At 51.3% G+C, this 20,998-nt stretch overlaps 2 protein-coding genes across 6 annotated transcripts in view; both read right to left on the bottom strand.

The window, feature by feature from the left end:
* Tmem63a (transmembrane protein 63A) overlaps positions 1–18,717 on the bottom strand; it is a 35,765-nt gene extending 17,048 nt beyond the window's left edge. Inside the window, exons 1-9 of one of the 5 annotated variants that reach the window (XM_055609251.1) lie at positions 17,910–18,717; positions 13,041–13,240; positions 10,315–10,394; positions 7,884–7,947; positions 6,876–6,913; positions 4,753–4,895; positions 3,923–3,974; positions 3,436–3,544; positions 1,888–1,958 (exon numbers count right to left, since the gene is read on the bottom strand). In XM_055609251.1, coding sequence (XP_055465226.1) covers positions 1,888–1,958; positions 3,436–3,544; positions 3,923–3,974; positions 4,753–4,895; positions 6,876–6,913; positions 7,884–7,947; positions 10,315–10,394; positions 13,041–13,226 — 743 coding nt within the window. In that variant the 5' untranslated portion in view covers positions 13,227–13,240; positions 17,910–18,717. Of the gene's footprint in view, positions 1–1,887; positions 1,959–3,435; positions 3,545–3,922; positions 3,975–4,752; positions 4,896–6,875; positions 6,914–6,995; positions 7,367–7,883; positions 7,948–10,314; positions 10,395–13,040; positions 13,241–17,253; positions 17,507–17,586; positions 17,671–17,767; positions 17,890–17,909 lie in introns of those variants that run through there. The other 4 variants (XM_055609275.1, XM_055609265.1, XM_055609244.1 and 1 more) reach the window with 4 other exon arrangements.
* A 1,565-nt stretch (positions 18,718–20,282) lies between these two features.
* LOC129678887 (left-right determination factor 1) overlaps positions 20,283–20,998 on the bottom strand; it is a 2,787-nt gene continuing 2,071 nt past the window's right edge. Inside the window, exon 4 of the mRNA XM_055609850.1 lies at positions 20,283–20,955. Coding sequence (XP_055465825.1) covers positions 20,589–20,955 — 367 coding nt within the window. The 3' untranslated portion in view covers positions 20,283–20,588. The remainder of the gene's footprint in view (positions 20,956–20,998) is intronic.

Below are 20,998 nucleotides of genomic sequence, written 5' to 3'. Positions count from 1 at the left end.
AAGAAAGAAAGAAAGAAAGAAAGAAAGAAAGAAAGAAAGAAAGAAAGAAAGAAAGAAAGAAAGAAAGAAAGAAAAAAAATTTCCTTAAACTGACAAGTCTATACTCACTCGGCTTTTAGTTAGTGGGACTTTCTCGTGGGGAAATATGAACACAACAGAATTGAAGTATGGCTCAGTGGTAGAGGGCTTAGCATATGCAAGGTCCCAGATCCCATCCCCAGAACCAAAAGGAAAGAATGCAACATTATCCTCCTGAGCCACTCAGAGGAGGGGACTGACCATCTGTTCTAGGGAAATACCTACTTCAAGCTCTCGCCAAAATCCTACTCAGCACCAAAACCTGCTTGAAGACAAGTGACCTCTAGAGGGTCTACTAACAGTAGAGAATGGGCAGAAACTGTCCACACACATATTAACAGTCAGTCAAATACCTGCCTCAACAGGAATAAGGGCTTCTTGTATGCTGAGTCACACAGCCATTGGATATTTGAGCCAGAAGCTGAATCCAGGCAGCCTAGCTCCAACGTCATAAAATGCCCCCCCCCCCCCCCCCCCTATTCAAAACAGCGGCCGCATGACTCCTGAGGACAGGCTCAGATCAGGCACCGTGTATCAGGCACCACCTGCTGCTGTTCTGGGTGCTGGGAATGGAGCTGCTCAAGCTTGGATTTTAGTGTGTGTGAGAAAACAAGCCCAGGGAAGAGCCGGCTAGTTTATTGTTCAGGAGGACTAGTTCAGACCCCAGTGAGAGCTCAGAGGAGGCTGGGGGTGTGGCTCAGTGGTAGAGCCTTTATCTGGTAAGATTTAATAATCAGAACCACAAAAAGATGAAGGACAAAAAAAAAAAAAAAGCTTTGAGAAAGATTGGCGATGAAAGTGACTGTGCTGCAGAGCAAATCCATGAGTCTGTTGTGGCACGCCGCAACTGCCCTCCCCAGGAAGGCCTCCTGAACCAGGAAAGTCTGAGCCACACAATGTCTGCATGGCAATGAGGACACTTGTTTTTCTATTTAAGTGTGTGTGCAAAGTGGACACACTCTTTCCAAAACTTGCCTGGCAGGCAGGTAACTTAGAGGGAAATTTTCAAGAAACATACAAACAAAAAAATCATTCCGTTATCAGGTGAGTATGCAAATATATTCACTTACATCCACATAAATAAATAAATATGTGAATGTTTCCCAAACAGTCATAGTTGCTGAAGGAGACGTCTGTCAATAATTTTAAAGAGACTCTTACAGTTCTGTTTATACAAATTATTCACCCAGTGTTTTCTTCACAAACTGCACCAGAGTTAATGTGTAGCTAGCTCCTGGTGTTTGCTGGTTGCCAGTGATGGCAGAACTAACAGGGGATGAAGAGAGACGCCAGCCTTGGAGCTGCTCTTGTTGCTGGGCCTTGAACATGAGCCTTTTCCTGCTTGCAACTATACACACCATCGCCCGCTCTGCCTGCATCGCCCGCTCTGCCTGCGGGAGCTGTGGCTGCAGCAGCTGTTCCAGAGCCCTTGATGGCCAGAGGCGCTCATAACAGACAGGGCCGTATGCCCCTGCACCATATACAAAACTTGCGCCTGGGAGACCAGCTCTGCGTGAAAGCTCTGCTCTCACAGAGCACCAATATTTTTGTGTGCTTCAGTCCAGCCTGCCTTCTGGATCCTGGGTCCTGAGGGTTTAATCACAAGTGCTGCAGCAGACACATGGTCCCAGCCAAGCCACTGGCTTTCTCAACCTGTCTAAAGCTCTGGTGTACAGAAGCCATTTGATACGGGGCAGGGAGGAGTCATCCCTGAATATTCATACAGAAGAAGCAGGTATCCAGCTATGGCCGGCACAGGCCCTTCACAGCCCCGTTCACCATCAGTGGCTCACGGGGTCTCTCTCTTACCGGAAGTGGCTCTCCACAGTCTCCTTTCTGGCTTCTCTGGGCAGTCCTGTGACAAACAGGGTCTGTCTCACCTGCCAGGGAACATCCCAGGAGAAAGTCAGAGAGTCAGGCCACAGGGTGATGAGGGTACGGGTGTCACCTCTTTCACATCGAAAGAAAGAAAATCATGGTCGATGAGAGCTTCAAATTTTCCCATTGTTGGCCTTGAGGAGGCCCAGGGTGTTATTTATATTGCATCCTTTTCCAAAGTGACTCATGAGCCTCCTTTGCAGAGCAGAGTGTGACAGTGGCTCAAAGGAGGCACACATCAAAGCAAAACAGTTAAAGCCAGGTGTCACAGAGGGACACCTGTCCTTAGCCCAAACTGTTTTGGCTTGGGAGAGGGGATGGTGGTTAGTTTGAGGTGGGGGGAGTTGTTTTGTTCGTGTGTGTGTGTGTGTGTGTGTGTGTGTGTGTGTGTGTATGTGTCTGTGTGTATTGTTTTTGTTCGTCAATTTGACACAACCTAGAGGTGTCTGGGAAAAGGGAACCTCAATTGAGGAATCACCTTGATCATATTGGTCTATGGCCTTATCTGTGAGGGACTGTCATGACAGATGATTGATGTCCCAGCCCATTGTGGGGTACCATTCCTAGACAGGTGATCCTGGACTGTATAAGAAAGCTAGAAGAAGCCAAGCAATGGCTCACACCTCCAATGCCGTCACTTGGGAGGCAGGGGCAGGCAGATCTCTGGGACCCAAGCTAGCCTGGTCTGCATACGAGTTCCATGACAGCCAGGGCTACACACAGAAACCCTGTCCCAAATGGCCAAAATAAATACATAAACAAATATAAGAAAGCTGGAAGGCCATAAGCCCAGGTGTGATCCAGTAAGCGGCATTTTCCACGGTTCCTGTTTCGGCTCCTGCCAAGACTTCCCACGGTGACAGGTGTAAGCTGAAATAAACTCTTTCCCTCCTCCAAGTTGCTCTGGGCCATGGTCTTTACCCCAGGAACAGAATGCAAACCAGAACAGGTGGTGTGCTTCACGTTGTGTTTGGCTCAGTTATCAAGGCCAGCACCCGGCACCAGCCAGGCACGCACTCCACCACGGGCTCACATCCGTCCTCAGTGGGCTGCTTTACCTCGGCCGCGACAAGCACCGAGCCCACAGATCAAATAGCAACTGACAAAAACGAAGGTTACACTTGACCAAAAAAGTGAATGATGATGATACCACTGCTAAGTTGAGCATGTTTGTCACGCCTGTGATCCTAACACTTGCGACGTGAGTGCAAGATGAACATGAGCGCAAGGTCATCTTTGGCTACATAGCTAGCTCAGATCAGTCTGGGCTATACGAGACCCTGTCTTAAAATATTGATAAATGATAGTGGTGGTGGTGGTGGTGATGGTGGTGATGCCAGGTAAGCACAGAAATCAGGTCCCAGCACTGCCCCCCTCAAGTCCACTATTGATGTGGTTCTGCGGAGGCCGTGGGGCCTGTGCCCTTCATCCCTCACTTCAGACCCTCCCAGAACATGCCCAGGCCCCAGCCTCACTCACCAGGCTCTCCTCTTTGTATCTGATAGACCGTGTGTGATGCCACATAAAGCCCACGGTGAGAAATAGGTAGATGACGGAGAAGACAGTGTGCAGCCAAAGGAGGTCATTGCTAAGGAAGACACCACCTGCCATCAGTTCTGGGCACCCCAACAGAAGGCGTGGGTAGCAGGGCTAGGGCTGAATCGCCTCCATGGGGATTTGCTGAGAGCCAATGGCTCTGCCCCCAACAGAAGCCACATGGTCACTGTCCCCTTGACAGCCGGGAAACACTTTAGAGAAATCCCAATTCTTACACGGGGCTCTCAGCCTCCTACAAAACTGAAGTGTCCTGAGATGGGTTCACACCACAGCTTCCCACTCCTGACATGGAGCTCTGAGCCTCCCAAAAAAGAGAAGCTTCCCGGGGCATGTTCACCCCACAGCCCAGCAACACAGCAGCTATGAGGTGTTTCTGGCCTCCTTTTCGGCCACCAAGGTCCATACTCACTCCGTCTGCAGGTTTGCGATCGTCGTCCTCCCAAAGCTGTAAGGGTCTTTATCTGCAGAGAAGCAGACGCTTAGCTCTACAGTCACAGCGAAAAACCAGCAAGGGGCCTGACTGGCCTTGGCTTCTACAGTTCTGTAGCTCAGGGGAGGACACAGCACAAACGCCTAGAGCAGCTGGAAGACAGTGACGTCTTCATCAACCTGTCTAAAGCTCCATCAACCAGGACCCCTGCTACAGCTCACCATGTCAGAATGTAAGTTCATCTGGCACTGAGGTTTATTTTAAAGATGCTTTCATAACTAGAAGCATCCTTGGTCGAGAACCACTGGATGTCACAAGTGGATCTGCAGTGGCATTTTGGAATCTAGGGAGACATAACGCCACAATGACTTGGACTCAGTCTCACAGATATCTCTTGGGTCCATAAATAGTGGCCTCTGGGCTCGGGTAAGAACAGGAAATTGAAAGATACATCCTGAAGCTATGGATGGTGGCTAGCCTGGACTATACAGTAAGATACTGTCTCAAAAAAACAAGCAAAAACACCCTTGCTGAAACCTGCCCAATCCTCTAGCCCTTATGTGGTTGGTTGAATTGTCTATTTTTCCCTGCTTAAAGAAAACCAAAAGTTGATATTTAAGGGGTCCCAGCTCCCAGCCCAGATTGGGGTGGGTTCTCCTCTAGATCTTTATTTGGATGATAATTTTCCTAATGTCACCTTAAGACTGTCTCACATCCCCCAGAATCTACTCTATCAAGTTGAGTCCCTTCCCTGGAGCCAATACCCTGCCCCATCCCAGCACAGACAAATAGCCAAGAAAGGGTCTCACCCAGCAGGTCTCCTGAGAGGTTGACAGGCAAGATGACACACAGGGACAGGAAGCTGATCACCACCAGCAGGCAAATGATGTGCCTCTGGAAGGACAAGTAGTGGGTGGCGTCCTCCCCACACCACTCCAGGATCTGGTCATTTCTGGCCAAGACACATACACACAGACACTCTAAACAGGGCATGGTAGAACGCCAGGCCTGCAAGGCTTTCTTGAAGTATTCCTCAGGTTCTCGTGACAATTGTAGGAGATGCTGTTTTTTCCCACATCCTTTACTTCGAGATGTGTGGATACAAAAGCACAGAACTGTATAGCTTTAAGGACCGCACAACTCATAAAGGCAAAGCTCCTGACATGAGTTCCTGTACCATCTCCAGTCCCAGCACCATGCTCTCAGCAAATGAATCAGCATCCTCTGTGTTTGCTAGAGACGTCTGTGACCCCATCATATAATGGACGGATGAGGCATGTGGATACAACTTTCCCACAATTCCTACTTGCTTCTTCCACAGCAAGGCGGCCTCTGAAAGCTACTTTGGGAATGCAATGCAGTGTGCCTGGGTCCTCCTTCTCACTCCATCTCCCTTCTTCCAACCCCGGGGTGGGCCGGGAGAACAAGGTGAGCCATGTTTTGAACGTTCTCTGTCTCATTCCACCCAGTTCCTTCCCTCTGTCCCTGTCGTGGCCTCGAGAGATGCAGAAGTAACCTGACCTGCCTTCTACCCACCAAGGATTCAGGAAAATTCCAGGCTTACAACAGCCAGATTTCTTTGCCATAGCAAGAGGAGGATCAGGTGCTCCGCCTGCTTTTTCCTGTTCTGCACAGAGGGCTTCCGAGGTCCCTGCTGCAGAGACCAGGCAAGCCCTGTGTGATAAAGCCAGAGAAGCCTGGAAGCATGAAAAAGGTGAGTTTACACAGCCCAGCACAGGCCCCGCACACGCCCAGCACACGCCCAGCACAGGCCCCTTACTGCAGATTCGCACAGTCACACCTGAGTGGGCTCAGAAAAGTTAGAAGCTAAAACTCAGAAACTGCCCCTTTCCCACCTCATCCACCTGGCAGAGCTCAAGGATGCAATCAGGGTAAAGCACATCCAACCCCCATGATGCTCACAGAAAAGCCAGTGAATATCACACCTGCTCAGTGTTTCATTCCAGAATGAGCTTTGCAACTAACACCTTCGAACCTCCAAGCAAGCCATGCACACGCCCGCCTGCTTCCCCTTGCTTCAGGAGTCCACTGACTTCTCCCTGCGACCCTGCCTCCTGCCAGCAACCTCAGGTACAACTCCCGCCAAACGGCCGCTCAAACTCAGGTAGGAAAACCGAGGCCCTGAGAGAGGAACTTAATATCCGCAAACCAACGTATTTCATCAATTCTATGATGTCCTTTTCTTTTAAATTATGTAACCTAATTAAAGTTTTGCTGCTTTGATTTAGAGGGGAGTTTGTTTTGTTTTTCTTCAGGTGGGAATCATTCTACTTGATATTTAACATTGATTATATATGGGTAGGAACCCTGCTAGACAGGTTTATATGTATGGGAATAAGTAAGTGGGGAAATAGGCCAGGTGGCTCACACCTTTAATCCCAGCACTAGAGAGGCGGAGACAGCCGATCTCTGAGTTTGAGACCAGCCTGGTCTACAGACAGAGTTCCAGGACAGCCAGGGTTACACAGAGAAACCCTTCTCGAAAAAATCCAAAAATAAAAAACAGAGGAGGGGAAATAAAATATATTTAGCTAAGGGCTGGAGCTATAGCTCAAAAGTAGATCACTTGTGTACTATGCCTGAAGCCCTGGGTTCCACTCCATATTCATACAGCCACTTCATTTGGTTCATTTGAATCACCAGATTCAAGAACTTTTGAAATTCAACTGCAGTTTGGGGACCCCTGAACCCCAGCAAGGCTTGTGTACCCTAAAGACCTCCCTCGTCCCTGTGCCCTGACCACAAGGACTTCCCTGCCAGTTTTGCTCTAGCCCCTATGCACTGTTTGGGTCCTGAACTGGAAAAGTATGAGACACACCACCTGAGGATCAAACATCTCAGCTACTTCCTCCCGAACGGCCCAGCACCCACACAAAACCCCATGCCCCGGCAGATACCCCATCCTACTTACTGCAGGCGGAAGATGGCCGTCAGCCAAGGGCAGCATCCCTGCAGAGGGAAAACAGGTGTCAGCATCCAACACCTGTGTCTTTGGGAGGCAGATACAATCGAATCTTTAATATTAAATCACCATTCAACTTCTGGCCATGTAAAACAGGACTTTCCTTCCTTATGCTCTCATTCTTTTCAAGACACAATCCCATGGTGGGGGTGGGGGAGAAATAACAAAATAACAAAACAAGAATGACAAAAACAAAAACACAACCCCGTGCCTGGAAGGCTTGCTAAAACCGCTCAAGTTTTGCCAGTCAGTGGCATGACATAAGCTCCAGGCTCAGGTCACAAATCTCCAGACAAGAGCTGGGAAAAGTGATGAGTACTTCTGTGAAATTATTTCCAAATGGCAAGAAAAGTGGGACAAAAAAAAAAAAACAAAGCAGAAAAACAAGCCTAATGAAATGGGAAGTACCCCGGAGCAGGCCTTAGAGAGGTTCTATGATCCCTACTCTATGATATCTGCTCCATAAAGCTAGGCTGTTCCCGGCTGGGAAAGACAAATATTTGTTCACCAATCATTCGACAGTGACTAACTGCCCACCAGATAATCAAGTGCTGAAACAAGCCTGTGTGAGGTTCCTGCCCACATTTGGCTCAAAATCTAGCAGACAAGTCAATAATTAACTTTTACACAAGAGCCATAAGTGTGAGAGAGGAGTAACTCATGAGCCACAGACAAGCTGCTGGCAAAACCCAGGTATCCCCAGCCTCTTCTGCCCGCAAAGCTGATGGAGCCTGGCAGTGAGGGATCATCTAACTGCTTTCTCCATCCGGATTCTTCCGAGTCCTCACGTTTCTGCTCATATGGAGGGGAGCTTCCCCCAGAATTGACCACTCACAGACCTCGGCGCTTTAGTCACTAAACCAGGAGTTCAACGACCCGGACCTGCATCAATCATTACTGCCGAGCCGTACCCTCTGCCCTTCCAGCCACAAAAATAACCATCCCTTGGACACCAACCAGCTCATTTTCAAAATCCTGTTGCCCTGAGGAGGAAGACGACGATCTCTGGAATCTCGCCTCACTGGAGACACAAAAGGAGAAAAAAAGAAAAAGATAAATTACTCTAAAATTCAAAAAGGTTGGATATACATGTCCAATATTTTGCTTTCTATTCCTAGAATTCAGGATCAGCAGTTGCAGCAAATATAATCTGCTCCAAAATAACAGAGATGGAGGCAATGCCTACAAATCCAGATGACATAAAACTTTGCGTTGTATGGGCTGCGCACAGGGCCAAGGCATCAAGGGACCAGACCTATGTGCACATCCTCCAACCTCAGCACTGAACTGGTCCACCTAAGGGTGAGGCCTCTTTACAGTACATTGCCTAACACATTCAAATCAGTTTGTAATGCTGCGTCTTATCCTACCATAGTGACCGGAATAACAGGTACTAGGGGCTTCATGCCTGAGAAAGAGTGGACTCAGGAACCATGAGGTAGCAGGTGAAAAAATTACCCCTGCACCCAGGAAGTAGTTAAGGAAAAGTAAGAATGCTGGTGAGGCCTCCTCACTGGAATGGGTTCACTTCAAAACACAAACATATGAGGCTGGAGAGATGGCTCAGTGGTTAAGAGCACTGGCTGTTCTTCCAGAAGATCCAGGTTCAGTTCCCATGTACCCACATGGTAGCTCACAACCATCTGTCACTCCAATTCCAGAGCATCCAACACCTTCTGGTAGACATCTCGTGACCTCTGCAGACACCAAGCACACACGTGGTGAACAGTCATGCATGCATGCAAAACAGCCATACACATAAAATAAAAATTGTAAAAAAAAAAAAAAAAAAAGACACATGTACAAGCATACACACTGTATTTTATTTAAGACACCAATGGTAATCAGATGCATAATTTTAATGAATCAGTAAGAAAGAAACAATGGTGCCGATTAAGCTATAACTGATAACTCTCCTGTGTTGGGGTGCTGGAACACTTCTGTAATATCCCAGTAGCCACATGAAGGCTGAAGCAAGAGGATCCAAGCTCAAAGAAGGCCAGCCTCGGGGACCAAGGCATAGGAGACATTGTCTCAAAAGGTAAGTAAGTAAATGAAAAGAGACATTCCTATTCCAAAGGTGAGAAAATGCTGAAGTGTGTGCTTCAGAGTGAATGAACTGACATGTTAAATACTGTGATGTGTGTGTGTGTGTGTGTGTGTGTGTGTCTTCATGTGTTTGCACTCAGGTACAGACATACACACACACACTCATGTGGAAACCAGGGGCCAACACTTCATCTCTCTTCATCCTACATTTTAAGAGAGTCTCTCACTAAACCTGGAGCTCTGTGCTGTGGCCAAGGTGTGTCAGATATTACGTTAGCAAACTGTGAGGGGCTGCCTGAGCTCCTGAGAAGCTGGCTCTGGAGCTGCTCACCCCACCCCTCGCCCCATCTCAGACCCAAACATATTTGTTTCAAAATGTCCTCCAAGACCCCTTGTCGTGAAGGGGAGAATAGCAAAATAGTCCAAGTGTGAACGGACAGATCCCTAACAGTCAGAAAGAAGCCATTCCCACCCACGTTACTTCCTGCAGCCTCTCCATGCTCCGTGCGGAGCAGGAACTGCTGAAGGGATCCTCTGGGGGTAGGGAAGCACCACTGCACATTTCAGAAGCTGAGGCCATGACGTGAGCCCCAGCAACAGGCCTGGGAGTGGGGCTCCTGACATTTCCCCTTCACGTCATGGTGCCTCATCTGACGCAAGCTTCAGAGGGTCACAGCAGCCAGACAGAACAGGAAAGTCTGGTCCTAGGACTCATCTTAACCTTTAGAGAAGTGCACAGAACTGTCCCTACCCCGTGAAGGGAGGCCTGAGGTCTGTCCAGAGAGCCTGTGTTTTGTTAAGAGGCTTGTCCAACTTGAGCCCTGACCAGGAAGGGAGGCGGGTAGCTTCTCCACACCTGCCTTCCTTCTTGACTGCTAAGCCAGCGCTGGCACAAGTTAACTAACTTCAAATATGATATTCTCAGAGAGACCTGTCCAAGGTGAGCAAGAAAATAGCAGCCTCTGGCCCTGGAGACGAAAACCCTGAAAGTAATGATCCTCCAAAGCCTAAAACCAGAGCCCAGGAGAGAGCGGCTCTCCAGACCTTGATTCCCTATGAGCATAGTTCCAAGCAACAAGGCCTCAAAGGGGTCTTTAGTGACCAACAGAAAGGAAGATGCAGTTCCTGTAATAGGCCTGGCTCCAGCCCACCCCAGAAATACACATACATACATAAACATACATGCCCACACATGTAAGCATACATGCATCTACAAACACACATATATGCACAGTGCACACACATCCGTGCACACGTATCCATCCACAACACTCACACTCAGAGGGATGCACAGACACACCCCCATTCTAGGTAAAATGTTCTGTCCTGTTTTATTTACCTGCCTGTTTCTGATACCAGGGCTATGCGGCCATAGTCCCAGAATCTTCTCCTTATGATGGAAAACACCAGGATTAAAAACTGAAAAGAGAGAAAAAAAAGAAACGAGTCAGGTATACTGGCTGGGCACTGAGGGCAGCCAGACTGGGCACGTTAGAGGACCCCATCCAGTCCAGAAAGAGCACACAGGTCAACAGCCTGGCGCCTTCCTCCACTCATTCGACAGCTCCCACCACCTGCGCCCAGTGTCCCCAGAGTTGTCATGCTGCTGCAGGCTTGGCTGGAGTCTTCCTAGCCAGAAAGTGAGGTCTGGCCTCACAAGAGTGGAAAAGCCGCTCCCCTCTTTACTTCACTCCGAAAGGAGATAAGCCCTCACTAGATTGCCCAGGCGTGCCTCTAACTGCTGAGCTAAGGTGATCCTCCAGCCTCAGCCTATAGTAGCTGGGACCACGGATGTGCACCCGGCTTGATTTTTGAGAATTACATTACAGATGCTTCACATCTGTTTGTCCTCAAGGCAAGCCTGTGGACCCCCACACAGCAAGTGCGTCCAGGGAACCCGTCACGCCCTGGCACTCTAGGCTGGGACAGATGAGCAGGCCTCTGTGACACCCACAGCCCCATGTGCAGAGGGAGACCCCTGTCTGCCCGTTAGCTCCAGATGTCTGAGATGCTCACCTGTTCCTCGGACCCTTTCCCTCCACCTTGGCCAGCTCCCTCTGCAATCTAGACAGCTCCTTCGAGATTCAGAGAGAGGGAAAGGGGCATCTCAAACAACACAGGCTTACCTGCTCTGGCCATAAACCGGAGTTATTTATGTCTGTGTTTATTTGGCGCTGGGGATGGAACCCAGCACCTTAGGTGTGCCAGGTAGGTACTCTGCCGTTGAGCATAGCCCCAGCCTAGCAACTGGGGGTTCAAGGATGAATGTTGTTTCCTTAAGGGAAATCCATAAGCTCTGAGTTTCTGCAGGATTTTCTTAAGGTGACTCAGGGAGTATGATGTGTTTCAAAGGCAGGCAAGTCACTCTCGGACAAACACAACCCCCTCAGCATCCTGTTATCCTCTGTCATTGCTGCCTTGCCTCTGTGCACACGCGCACAGCTCCCCCATACCTCTGGCACACACATGCCCCCCCACCTTACCCTACAAATTCCTGCAATAAAAATACACTCGGGCCAGGTAGTGGTGGTAATCCCAGCACTCGGGAGGCAGAGGCAGAGGCAGGAGGATCTTTCGAGGACATCCTGATCTACAAATCGAGTTCCAGGATGGCCAAGGCTATACAGAGAAACACTGTCTCAAAGAGAGAGAAAGGAAAAAAAAATCTGCACTCAGGGGTTTGGCACAGTATGCTTAACACATGTGAAGTCCTGGACTCGCTCTCCAGGGTAATGATAATCTTTCAAAATCCACCCCCATGAAATCCAACAGGGCTGTATAAGCCTGTCACCCACCTCTTTAGTAGCTGAGGCAGGAGGACTGCCTGAAGCCAGGAGCTCAGAGGTCAGCTTCAGCAACATAGTAAGACCCTGTCTCTCATGGAAAAAAACAAAACCAAAAAACCAAAAAAAACCCACCTCTACCAGCAGAATCTAGATGAAAGGACTTCTTCATAAGCAGCTATTCTCCCGGTCCGGAAGACTTAGTAGCCCCACCCCCTCTCAGCACACTGCCACACCCTGCCTGCCCCTCCCTCCGTGGAAAATTGTTTTTCTCCAGTCAATAGGCCAGTGCTGCAAATGGAACGCTCACTGGAAGTAGGGATCCCTTTTTCCTGACAGCCAAGGTGTTAACAGGCAGTTTCCACCTCAGCCCTGAGGAGCAACACAGTAAAGCCCGAGGGCAACACAGTAGACCTTGGTCCTAGGAAACAAAGTTAGGAAGAACTGACCTTCTGTGGTCAAGCTTAGGGTCAGGAGACCTGGGTGTGGGACCCTCTGCTCCTGGCTGGCCCTCTGACTACCTCCCCTCTCACCCTAGCGTCCCCACTGACCTCGCCAGCTGCCCCAGGCAGACCTCAGATATGAACTCCCTTCCCGTCTACCCCAGGGTCTCTGCTCTTAGAAGCTAGCGTCCAGGGAGCCACTGCTCTGGGGTATTTGTGAAAAGACAGTGCACATGAACTCTAATATAGCTAAAATAGTCCCTCGGGGATGCGGTTCAGGAGGAAAGTGCCTATGGAGTGTGCACAAGGCCCTTGAGTGCCATCCCTAAAGCAAAACACAACAAAACACACACACACATTCTCAACTGTTGTTGAGTCACTGAAAAGATAGTAACACCTGTTTCAAATTGGAAGGTATTTGTGAACAGAAGGTTGACATTAAAGAATGGCACACGTGTCCTCTAAGATGAGCTCTAGGAATCTACTTCTGGTGCCCAAAAGCGCCAGGCATCCCAGGGTAACAAGAAGTGCCACTCACGCAACTAGAAACTGCACCTGCTCTAAGCCTGGTCCATACCCTCCATTCACATCTCAGGCCGCCCACCCTGCGGTAAGACAAGACAGGACTGGCTATCGGCTGTGAAATCTGGATCACAGCCACACCGATTCGCAGGGCCCTACTCAATCCCCAGATCCTCCGAGGAAGGGGTCATTACATTTAAGGCCTGCTGCAGGCACAGGGTCACAGAACACACCCGGGTGTGTGTACGTGCACGTGAGTTCCCTAGAAGGCCCTAGAGAACAAGGGGGACTAGACCCACAACTGAGAGGGTTCTTACCAGAAAGCAGCTGACGTCTATGAGCAGGACGGTGGGGACGCCCCCAAAGGTCACCCCCTGGAGCACAGTGCTGTTTTTCGCGGAGTTGTAGCAGTAGGAGTCATTGGGATGGTCCCCAAGGCCCAGGCTCTCACGGATGGCCACGGCCTTGGAGGGCCAGGGATCCAGGAACGGGGAGCTGGTCATTTTGCCTTCTCTCCCTAGGGAACAAGATGTATGAGATCCTCAGGGAGGCAGGGACAGGCGCATCTCTGTGAGTTTGAGGCCAGCCTGGTCTACAAAGGGAGTCCAGGACAGCCAGGGCTACACAGAGAAACCCTATCTTGAAGGTGGAAAAAAAAAAAAGTTTAAGATCAGGGTGTGAACTTGTAGTTTTCCCAGCCAAAGTCAAAGTGCAACACCTGAAGCACAGAATCATGGGAACTGGGCGCCATACCTCTGTGCCTGGTAGGGTCTGCAAGACTAGCTCCATTTGTGGAAATGGCCCAGATGGTCAGACACAATGAGAAGACCCCCCAAAAAGGGGTAAATGAGGCAAAGGGGCAGGGGTGGTCACAGGCAGCCCCGAAGTGCTGAAGTTCCCTTAGCCTCAAGTACAGCTGGGAAAATAACTCTTGCAAAAGTCCTCAGGGCATCCAGAAACAGGCAGGAGTGAGGGGAGAGGACCACAAAGGCTGGAAAGAGAAAACCTCAGACACCAGCAAACAGGGAAGGGAGGGGCCAAGAACATCCATTAGTGCCAAGGATAAGAGCCCTCTCCAGCTAGCCTCGGAATGTCAGAGCCAGGACCTCCCAGACTAGTTGACTTGATGTTCTTGGAATCCAAGTTCCAGAAACTTGACAGCCACAGGTCTCCCAGACCCAGAAGCTGGGTGCAACAGGACTGAACCTCAAACTCTGACTCCTAGAGCCTGGCTCATCCCCCCACCCCACCCCGAGAGGGGCAAAAGCTGGAGGGGCAGCTGGAGGAGGGGCTAGGGCCTCCCTTGGGCGAGGCTCAGAGCAAAGCAGGCCCCCAGCACCACCCTCTTCCCTTCACACCTCCGCTCTAACAGAAGGCTCAGTGTTTCAAACCAGCACAGCTGCAGGTGGGGTGCTGAGGGCTCAGAACCCCTGGCAAATCTAATGGAAACCTCTAGCGTGTGCCCCCTGGCACGGAAGCCTGAGCACTTCGGTGTCTAGATCCTGGCCTGCTTTTCACATCATTTCTGAGTGCAGAGTCGTAAGAAAACACCTCCCTCCTACAGCTCCCACCTCCCCAAATCTGTTTAAATTATAATTCTCAGAGGACTTCCCCAAAGTCTGTGTCTCCTGCCTGCTAGCGAGGCAGAAGTCTTAGGGACGAGAAACAGAGGCGTGGAGAAGCGTGCAGATAACTGAACTACCTAAAGTGCTATTGAGGCGTTCCAGGTCGGTGGGTGTGGGGTGCAATTCTGACCCCTGACACTGACACATAAACAAACACACATATGCTTGCACAGACTCACACAGGCAATGCATGCACATGCACACACACACACACACACACACAGCTGTGAATACTCACAAATGCAATGCACACACAGACACATGTCCACACAGACTCACACATGCAATGCACTCACATACACACACACGCTCACAGACTCACACATGCAACACACAAACACACACATGCCTGCACAGACTCACACATGCAATGCACACACACACAGACTCAGACAGGCAATACACATGACAGGAAGTGAGGGAAGGGTAGGGAGTGAGGCAGGCCTAAGAGAATAGATCCCTCTCTCCTCCTATAAGGAACTTGCAGCAGGAAGAAACGCGTGTGTTAGTAGCTGGGAGAGGTCATGAATGTCATTCTCCACCTTGGAGTTGAAGTTCCTGCTTTCTCTCCCTTAAGCCTCACCCAGAGGGGCAAGGGATGGTCTCAGGAGTCCCGTGACCCCAGCACTCAAGGAGGAAACAGGAGGGTCGGATCAGGCCCGGCCTTGGCTCCATAGAAAGCTTGAGACCAACAGACATGGCTCCTGGCTCAGTGCCACCCTGGCACTAACAGAGATCTCCACACAAGACTGCTCCAAAGTAGAAAAAAATCACCAGGACGACAGAACTTCAAAACATCCCTGCCTGGTGATGCAAGGCCTTACTGTCGCCACACTGGGCAGACACTGTTTGTAGGGGGAAGGACTGTGGACATCTGCTGGACAAGTCCTCAGCTGGATCAGCCACACACACACACACACACACACACACACACCAGCTCCCCAGTTTCACTGAGTCAGGCCTGTAGGCTGCTTCCCATTTCCTGCTAGGCTGTCCATTTTGACCTGACCCTGCAAGCCCAACCTTCACAACTGTCCTCTAGCAACACAGACGCCCCAGGATCACAGAAGTCACAGGGGTGCCACCCTCTCCCAGTTAAGGAATTAGAGCAGAAACCCTCTGCTCTCCACTCCTGCCCTCAGACCTGTCCAACCGTCTCTCGTCCGTATGCCCGTTTTCTGGTCTTGCCCAGTGAGCTTCTTCCTACCTGGCTCTTCCCTAAACTCCTAGAATGAATGAGACCTCTGCCTCCTCTCAGTGCGAATCTGTGCTGCCTGCTCCTCTCTCTTTACCCAGCAGCACCTGCAGCTCCAGCCTGCCGCCTCTTGTCCAGTACATTGAAGCCTGCTAAAGCCAGGAGAGCCGAGTCTCCCCGACAGAAGCACAGTGGCTGTGGGCTAGATATGGCACCCCAAGCCAAGTCCTCATACAGTCTCAGAGGGCTGCTGCAGCGCCCCCAAGACCTCCTAAAGCTAGAATTGGGGAAAGGAGACCGCCCCAGAGCAAACAAGGAAGGCTTGGAGAGAGAAAAGGAAAAACATCCTCATAAATGCTCATAGAGGGAGCATTGTCCCAGAGAAGGGAGGGCTGCGGGGGGGGGGGGGTGACTCACCAAAGCCACGGTTTCAGGGGCCTGGAGAAACAGAAGCCTCGGCCCCAGGAGGGTGCCTGTGGCTCTCCTTCCCTAAATGCCCAGTCACTTCTCTCTTACCACACAGGCATCCCAGGAGAATCTACTAACTAACTTTGGTAAGGACTAAGGGAGGGTGGGTATGGTGGTAACCCCATTCAACCCCAACTTTCAGGAGGCTCAGGCAGGTGGATCTCTGTGAGTTCTAGGTCATGGGGGGCTATACAGTAAGACTCTGGCTCCAGAGCCTCCAACACCCTCACACAGACATACAGGCAGGAAAGATTCAAAGTCACATAAAATGAAAATAAATGAATGGTTAAAAAAACAAAAGAAAGAACTAAGAGGGGTGAGCCAACAGATAGGACAGCCTGGGCAAGGCAAGACGTCCAGTCTGGGGCCTCCTCAGCCAGGTGGCCTGTTCTGCCTCAACATCCCCCCCCTCTTGCCCCCCCCCCCCCCCCCGCATCCCAACTCCAGGGCTAGAATCAAGGAAATCAAAAACAGCAGAGCAAACAAGGAAGGCTCGAAAAATGAAAAGATGAGGAACCAAGTGAAGACAACCTTTGAGACCCACAATCCCAGACCTCTGCTCCTCCAGCCAGGGGCACCCTCTCCCCACCCACCAGCTGTAGGAAAAGTCAGTTGCTGCTGCTAGAACACCACCCAGGCTCCCAAGGAGCCAGCGCCCTTTTCTGCTCTGACACAACAGGCGGGAACACACCCACCGAGGGGCAGCCAGGCTGAGAAGGCTCTGAGGTTGAGGAGGAAGTCAAAATAGCCCCTAAGGGCTAGGAATTCGGCTCAGAGCGAAGCGCTGGCCGAAATAAGCCAAGCCTGTTCCAACCCCATCACTACGGGAGTTGAGGGAGGGTGGTGATAGATAGATAGATAGATAGATAGATAGATAGATAGATAGATAGATAGATAGATAGGAGGTTAAGAGCACCAGGATTCTTCCAGAGGACCCAAGTTCAATTCCCAGCACCCACAAGGCAGCTCACAACTGTCCGTTAACTCCAGCTCCAGGGAATCCGACGCCTTCACACAGACATACATGCAGGGGGAAAATACATACTCACATGAAAATCAATAAATCATTTTTCAAAACAGTAATTAGACGCCGTGGCCTGAGGATTCCTGCCTAGGTGCACAACCTCAGCGACCGTCATCATCCCACGTTCAAAAATGCTCAGCGCTCCAGCATCTCACTTCCATGCCATCCCCTCAACAAGCAAGGCCCCTGCACCCAGCGGAGCTTCGGGACAGAAATACCTTCCCAGGCCATTTGCAAAAGTCCCTGCAGCTGTTGGGTCCTGTGTGGGGCTGAGAGACGGCAACTCCTCCCCTTGCGAGGTCTCAGGTAGCCAGGCTTATCAGGTCTGGGTAAGTTGTCCGAGGTGGTTTCTTTACCACCGCAGCTCTCCCGCCCTCTCCTACCCCCAACCCTAGCCCAGCCCTTCCCCAAGTCCCCAAGTTTCCTTCACCGGACGATTCCAAGGAAGGAGGGAGGAGTGGTCACCCGGGCTGCCCGATGCCCGCTCTAGCCGGAGCTAGCCCGGTAAGGAATTAAATAAGAAAGGGCTCCGAGGCTGCCCCTTGGATTACCGGCGGAGATCGGACACGGCGGACCAACTCCAAAGCCGGAGGAGGTGCAGAGAGGGGAGTGTCTGCCGAGGCAGCCAAGGGCTGTCAGGAAGTGCCAGCGGCGCGGGGTTTGATTGGCACCCGGCAGCCTCCCGGGAAGGCGCTCCGGGGCGCCCCTGCCCGGTGCCCCTTCCCCCCTTACCTGCGGTGGCGGCAGCGCGGCGAGCGCCGGGGAGTGGTCTGCCCGCACCTGGCAGGGCGGGGCGGCGTCCCCACCACTTAAAAGTTGCAAAGTGAAACTCCGGCGCCTCTCGCACATGCGCAGAGCCGTGTCCACGCCTTACCTAATTTGGGCTCTTGGCCCGCGCCGGCGCCGGCTGGACCGTGTGCGCCGGGGCAGTGAGCCCCTCTGTGGTTCTCTCACGCTGGTCCACGCTGGTCCACGCGTGGCCGTCCACGCCGAGGTCTAAAGGCGGGTCCACAACAGCTCACGCCCACGAGGCCCGGAGAGGACGTGTCTGGACTGCCGTTCCTTTGTGCTCCGGCACCCTGGGCCAAACCTAGGTGGTCGCGGCGCTGGAGACCCTCTCCAGAGTTCGTGATCAGCCCTGTGTGGGGCTGAATGTCCCCAGGAACTTCTAAACTGCTCCGGCTGGGGCGCAGGACGCGGGAGCACCGGGGCACAGCGGACCTACCCTGATCCCAGCCCTCTGTAGCCACAGAGAGCCCGGCCGGGGTAAGGCGCCAGGACCTTGAAAGTGCCAAAGCTCTGTCCCGCCCCAAACAGAGAACAGCGTTTCCAGCGTTCCCTGGAAGTACTGCTCTGCCCCAGGCCACCAGTGTTGCCAACTGGGGCCAAACACGCTGAGCGACCGGTGTGTTCTGGCTGGGACTTGGAGGTTTCTAGCAAACCAGCGGCCTCTGCACCTGCTCTGCCCCCTCGCCCAGGGCAGGGCTGGCGGCGCTGGAAGTGCCAGGGGAAAGGAGTGAAGACCGTGGCGGAAGCCACTGCTGCAAACTCCCCACTTGCAGGCCTCGGTTTCCACAAAGAAAAGCCTAACCACCTCCACGCCTGAGCGACCTCCTCATTCCCCAAGGCAAAGCCTCGCTGCCTCTCTGACCTCACTTCTGTGTCCGAGCTTTCATCTTCTACTGTAAAGATAAAAATAACCTCGCAGCTTCTCTGTCCCTGATTCTAGCCCAGCCCGTGGCTATCCGCAACAGGGTGTCGCTTTCCTCTCCGTCCGTTGTCTCTCCTGACTTCCATCCTCTCTCCTTAAGCACCTAACCAACAGTTATTTTCCAGAACTTCCGCCTGACCATGTCCCTGTTGTGCTACTGCTGCTGTTAAGGACCCCACAGCTTGGCTTCTCTAGGTCCCTGGTTCTAAGCTCATGGTCATTCCCCTGGCTCTTCAGATCGGCTCTGTCTGATCTCCTCCTGCTCCCCACTCCACACATCTTTAGTCCTCATTTCTGCCTTGGTTGACCTGCCTAGCCCATGCCCTAGGGTCTAGCCCCAGACATATTAGCATGGTGGCACTACTACCGAAGAAAAGAAAAGGTTAGGACCCTTGATAGTGGAAGGAAAGGCTTTCTGTGCTTGTGCTTCAGTAGATTACGGTTGTCTCAAAGTCCAGAGAAGGCAGTGGTGTGTGAGTTGACAAAATGTAACGAGACATAGCTCAGGTTGGCAGAGTTCTCGGCTAGCGAGAACTAGAGAGCCCCTCCATTTGATCCCTAGTGACACATAAACCAGTCATGGGGGCATAAGCATGTAATCGCTGCACTCAGGATGTGGAGGCAGGAGGGTGAGAAGTTCAAGGTCTAGGCCAAGGCGATGGCTCAAAGGGTAAAAGGTGCTTGCCATGAAAGCCTGCCTAGCTGGGTCTGACTCCAGAACCCACTGTGAAAGGAGAGAACCAGCTCCCAAAAGTTTCTATCTGACTTCCACAACACATGCTGGCTGCCACTCAGACACACACACACATGATTCAACTTCTTAAATATTTAAGGTCAGCAGGCAGTGGTGGCTTTACTCTTTAGTCCCAGCACTCTGGAGGCAAAGGCAGGCCAATACAGACTAGAGGTTACGGAATTTGCAGCTAACAGCTGTGCACACTAGCAGGGAGACTAAGAGGTCCATTCCCTGGGCTGAAACTCTAAATCAAGTTTTTTTCTTAGAAGTCTTTGTACACTTAGCATCCTACGTGTTACAGCTGATTCTGTGACTAGCGCCCGCTGTACCAGTCCCTGAGGAATGAGCCCCAGAAAAGTCAAAACATCAACAAGATGCTTCTATTTCATTTCTGAAAAGCAGACACCGCATACTGCAGACCGAATGAATATCAGTATCAGTCTTGGCTTCCTTTATCATCAAGACCTTGATCAAGTCTTAGCTAAACCAAGCTCTTTAGTTCTCAGTCAAACTGACCTAATCCCAGAACTTTCTTTTCTGCCTCAGTTTGCACAGCTGTGGTTAAAATAAGAAAACAAACTAGCCAGTGGCAGTACACACTTTTAATCCCAGCACTGGGAAGGCAGAGGCAGCCAGATTTCTATGAGTTCAAGGCCAGCCTGATGTACGGCTCGAGTTCCAGGAAAGCCAGGGCTACACAAAGAAACATTGTCTCAAGAAAAAAAAAAGGGGGGGGGGACAAAAAGTTACAAAACAAAACATTTTATTCACATCTAGCATGTTTGATACACTTGGGTCTTAGGTCCAGAGTCAAGACTGGGGCTCAGTCAAGATCCAGTGACAGGTTGAGGGAACAATGACCATTAGGAATTCTGTCCTTAGCTTACAGTAACTATACATGTAAGTGCTTAGCATACAGTGCAGTGAACAAGATGAAGGACAGAGACGACTAGGTCGGGCCCTCTAGTGGCCAGCGAGTCACATTCCTTGAAGGTAAAATTTAGGGATGAGGCTGGTTAGGAGATAGCAAGGATTCAGAATCCCCCTCTCTCCTGGTACTTCAGATATACATTGAAGTCGCATCCTTGGGGAGGCCACACCCGCGCCTATGGCTCCTCCAGCCTCCTGGGAATGAGCGCCCCATCCGAGGCACAGCTGCACTTCTGCACCCTCATGTTGGGCAGGCTGACTACCTGAGGCCTGGTCCTGCCTCCCTCCTTGATGCTGACAATCATGGGCAGGGAGGTCATCTCGGAGGCAATGCACTGCCTCGGCCCCAGAAACGGCCACCTCGTGGTCAGGGACTCTGGTGGCTGCAGGCAGCTGCCCACACACTCGTAAGTCAGGAAACCTGGGGGTTCTAGGATCCAGTTCTCGGCCCACTTCAACCCCTGCAGGTCCAGGTACATCTCCTGACGACAGCATCGCGTGCCTTCAGTCACCGGGGCCTCGGGGTCACAATTGCCTTGAGCTCTGTGGGGGTGAGAGATCAAAGGTCACCTGACAGGGCTGAGGT

This window comes from Psammomys obesus, unplaced genomic scaffold, assembly GCF_907164565.1.
Source record: "Psammomys obesus unplaced genomic scaffold, mPsaObe1.curated_primary_1811, whole genome shotgun sequence".
In the NCBI taxonomy this organism is placed as follows: Eukaryota; Metazoa; Chordata; class Mammalia; order Rodentia; family Muridae; genus Psammomys; species Psammomys obesus.
The sequence above is the reverse complement of the archived record's forward strand: the minus strand, read 5'-3'. Positions and strand labels throughout refer to the sequence as shown.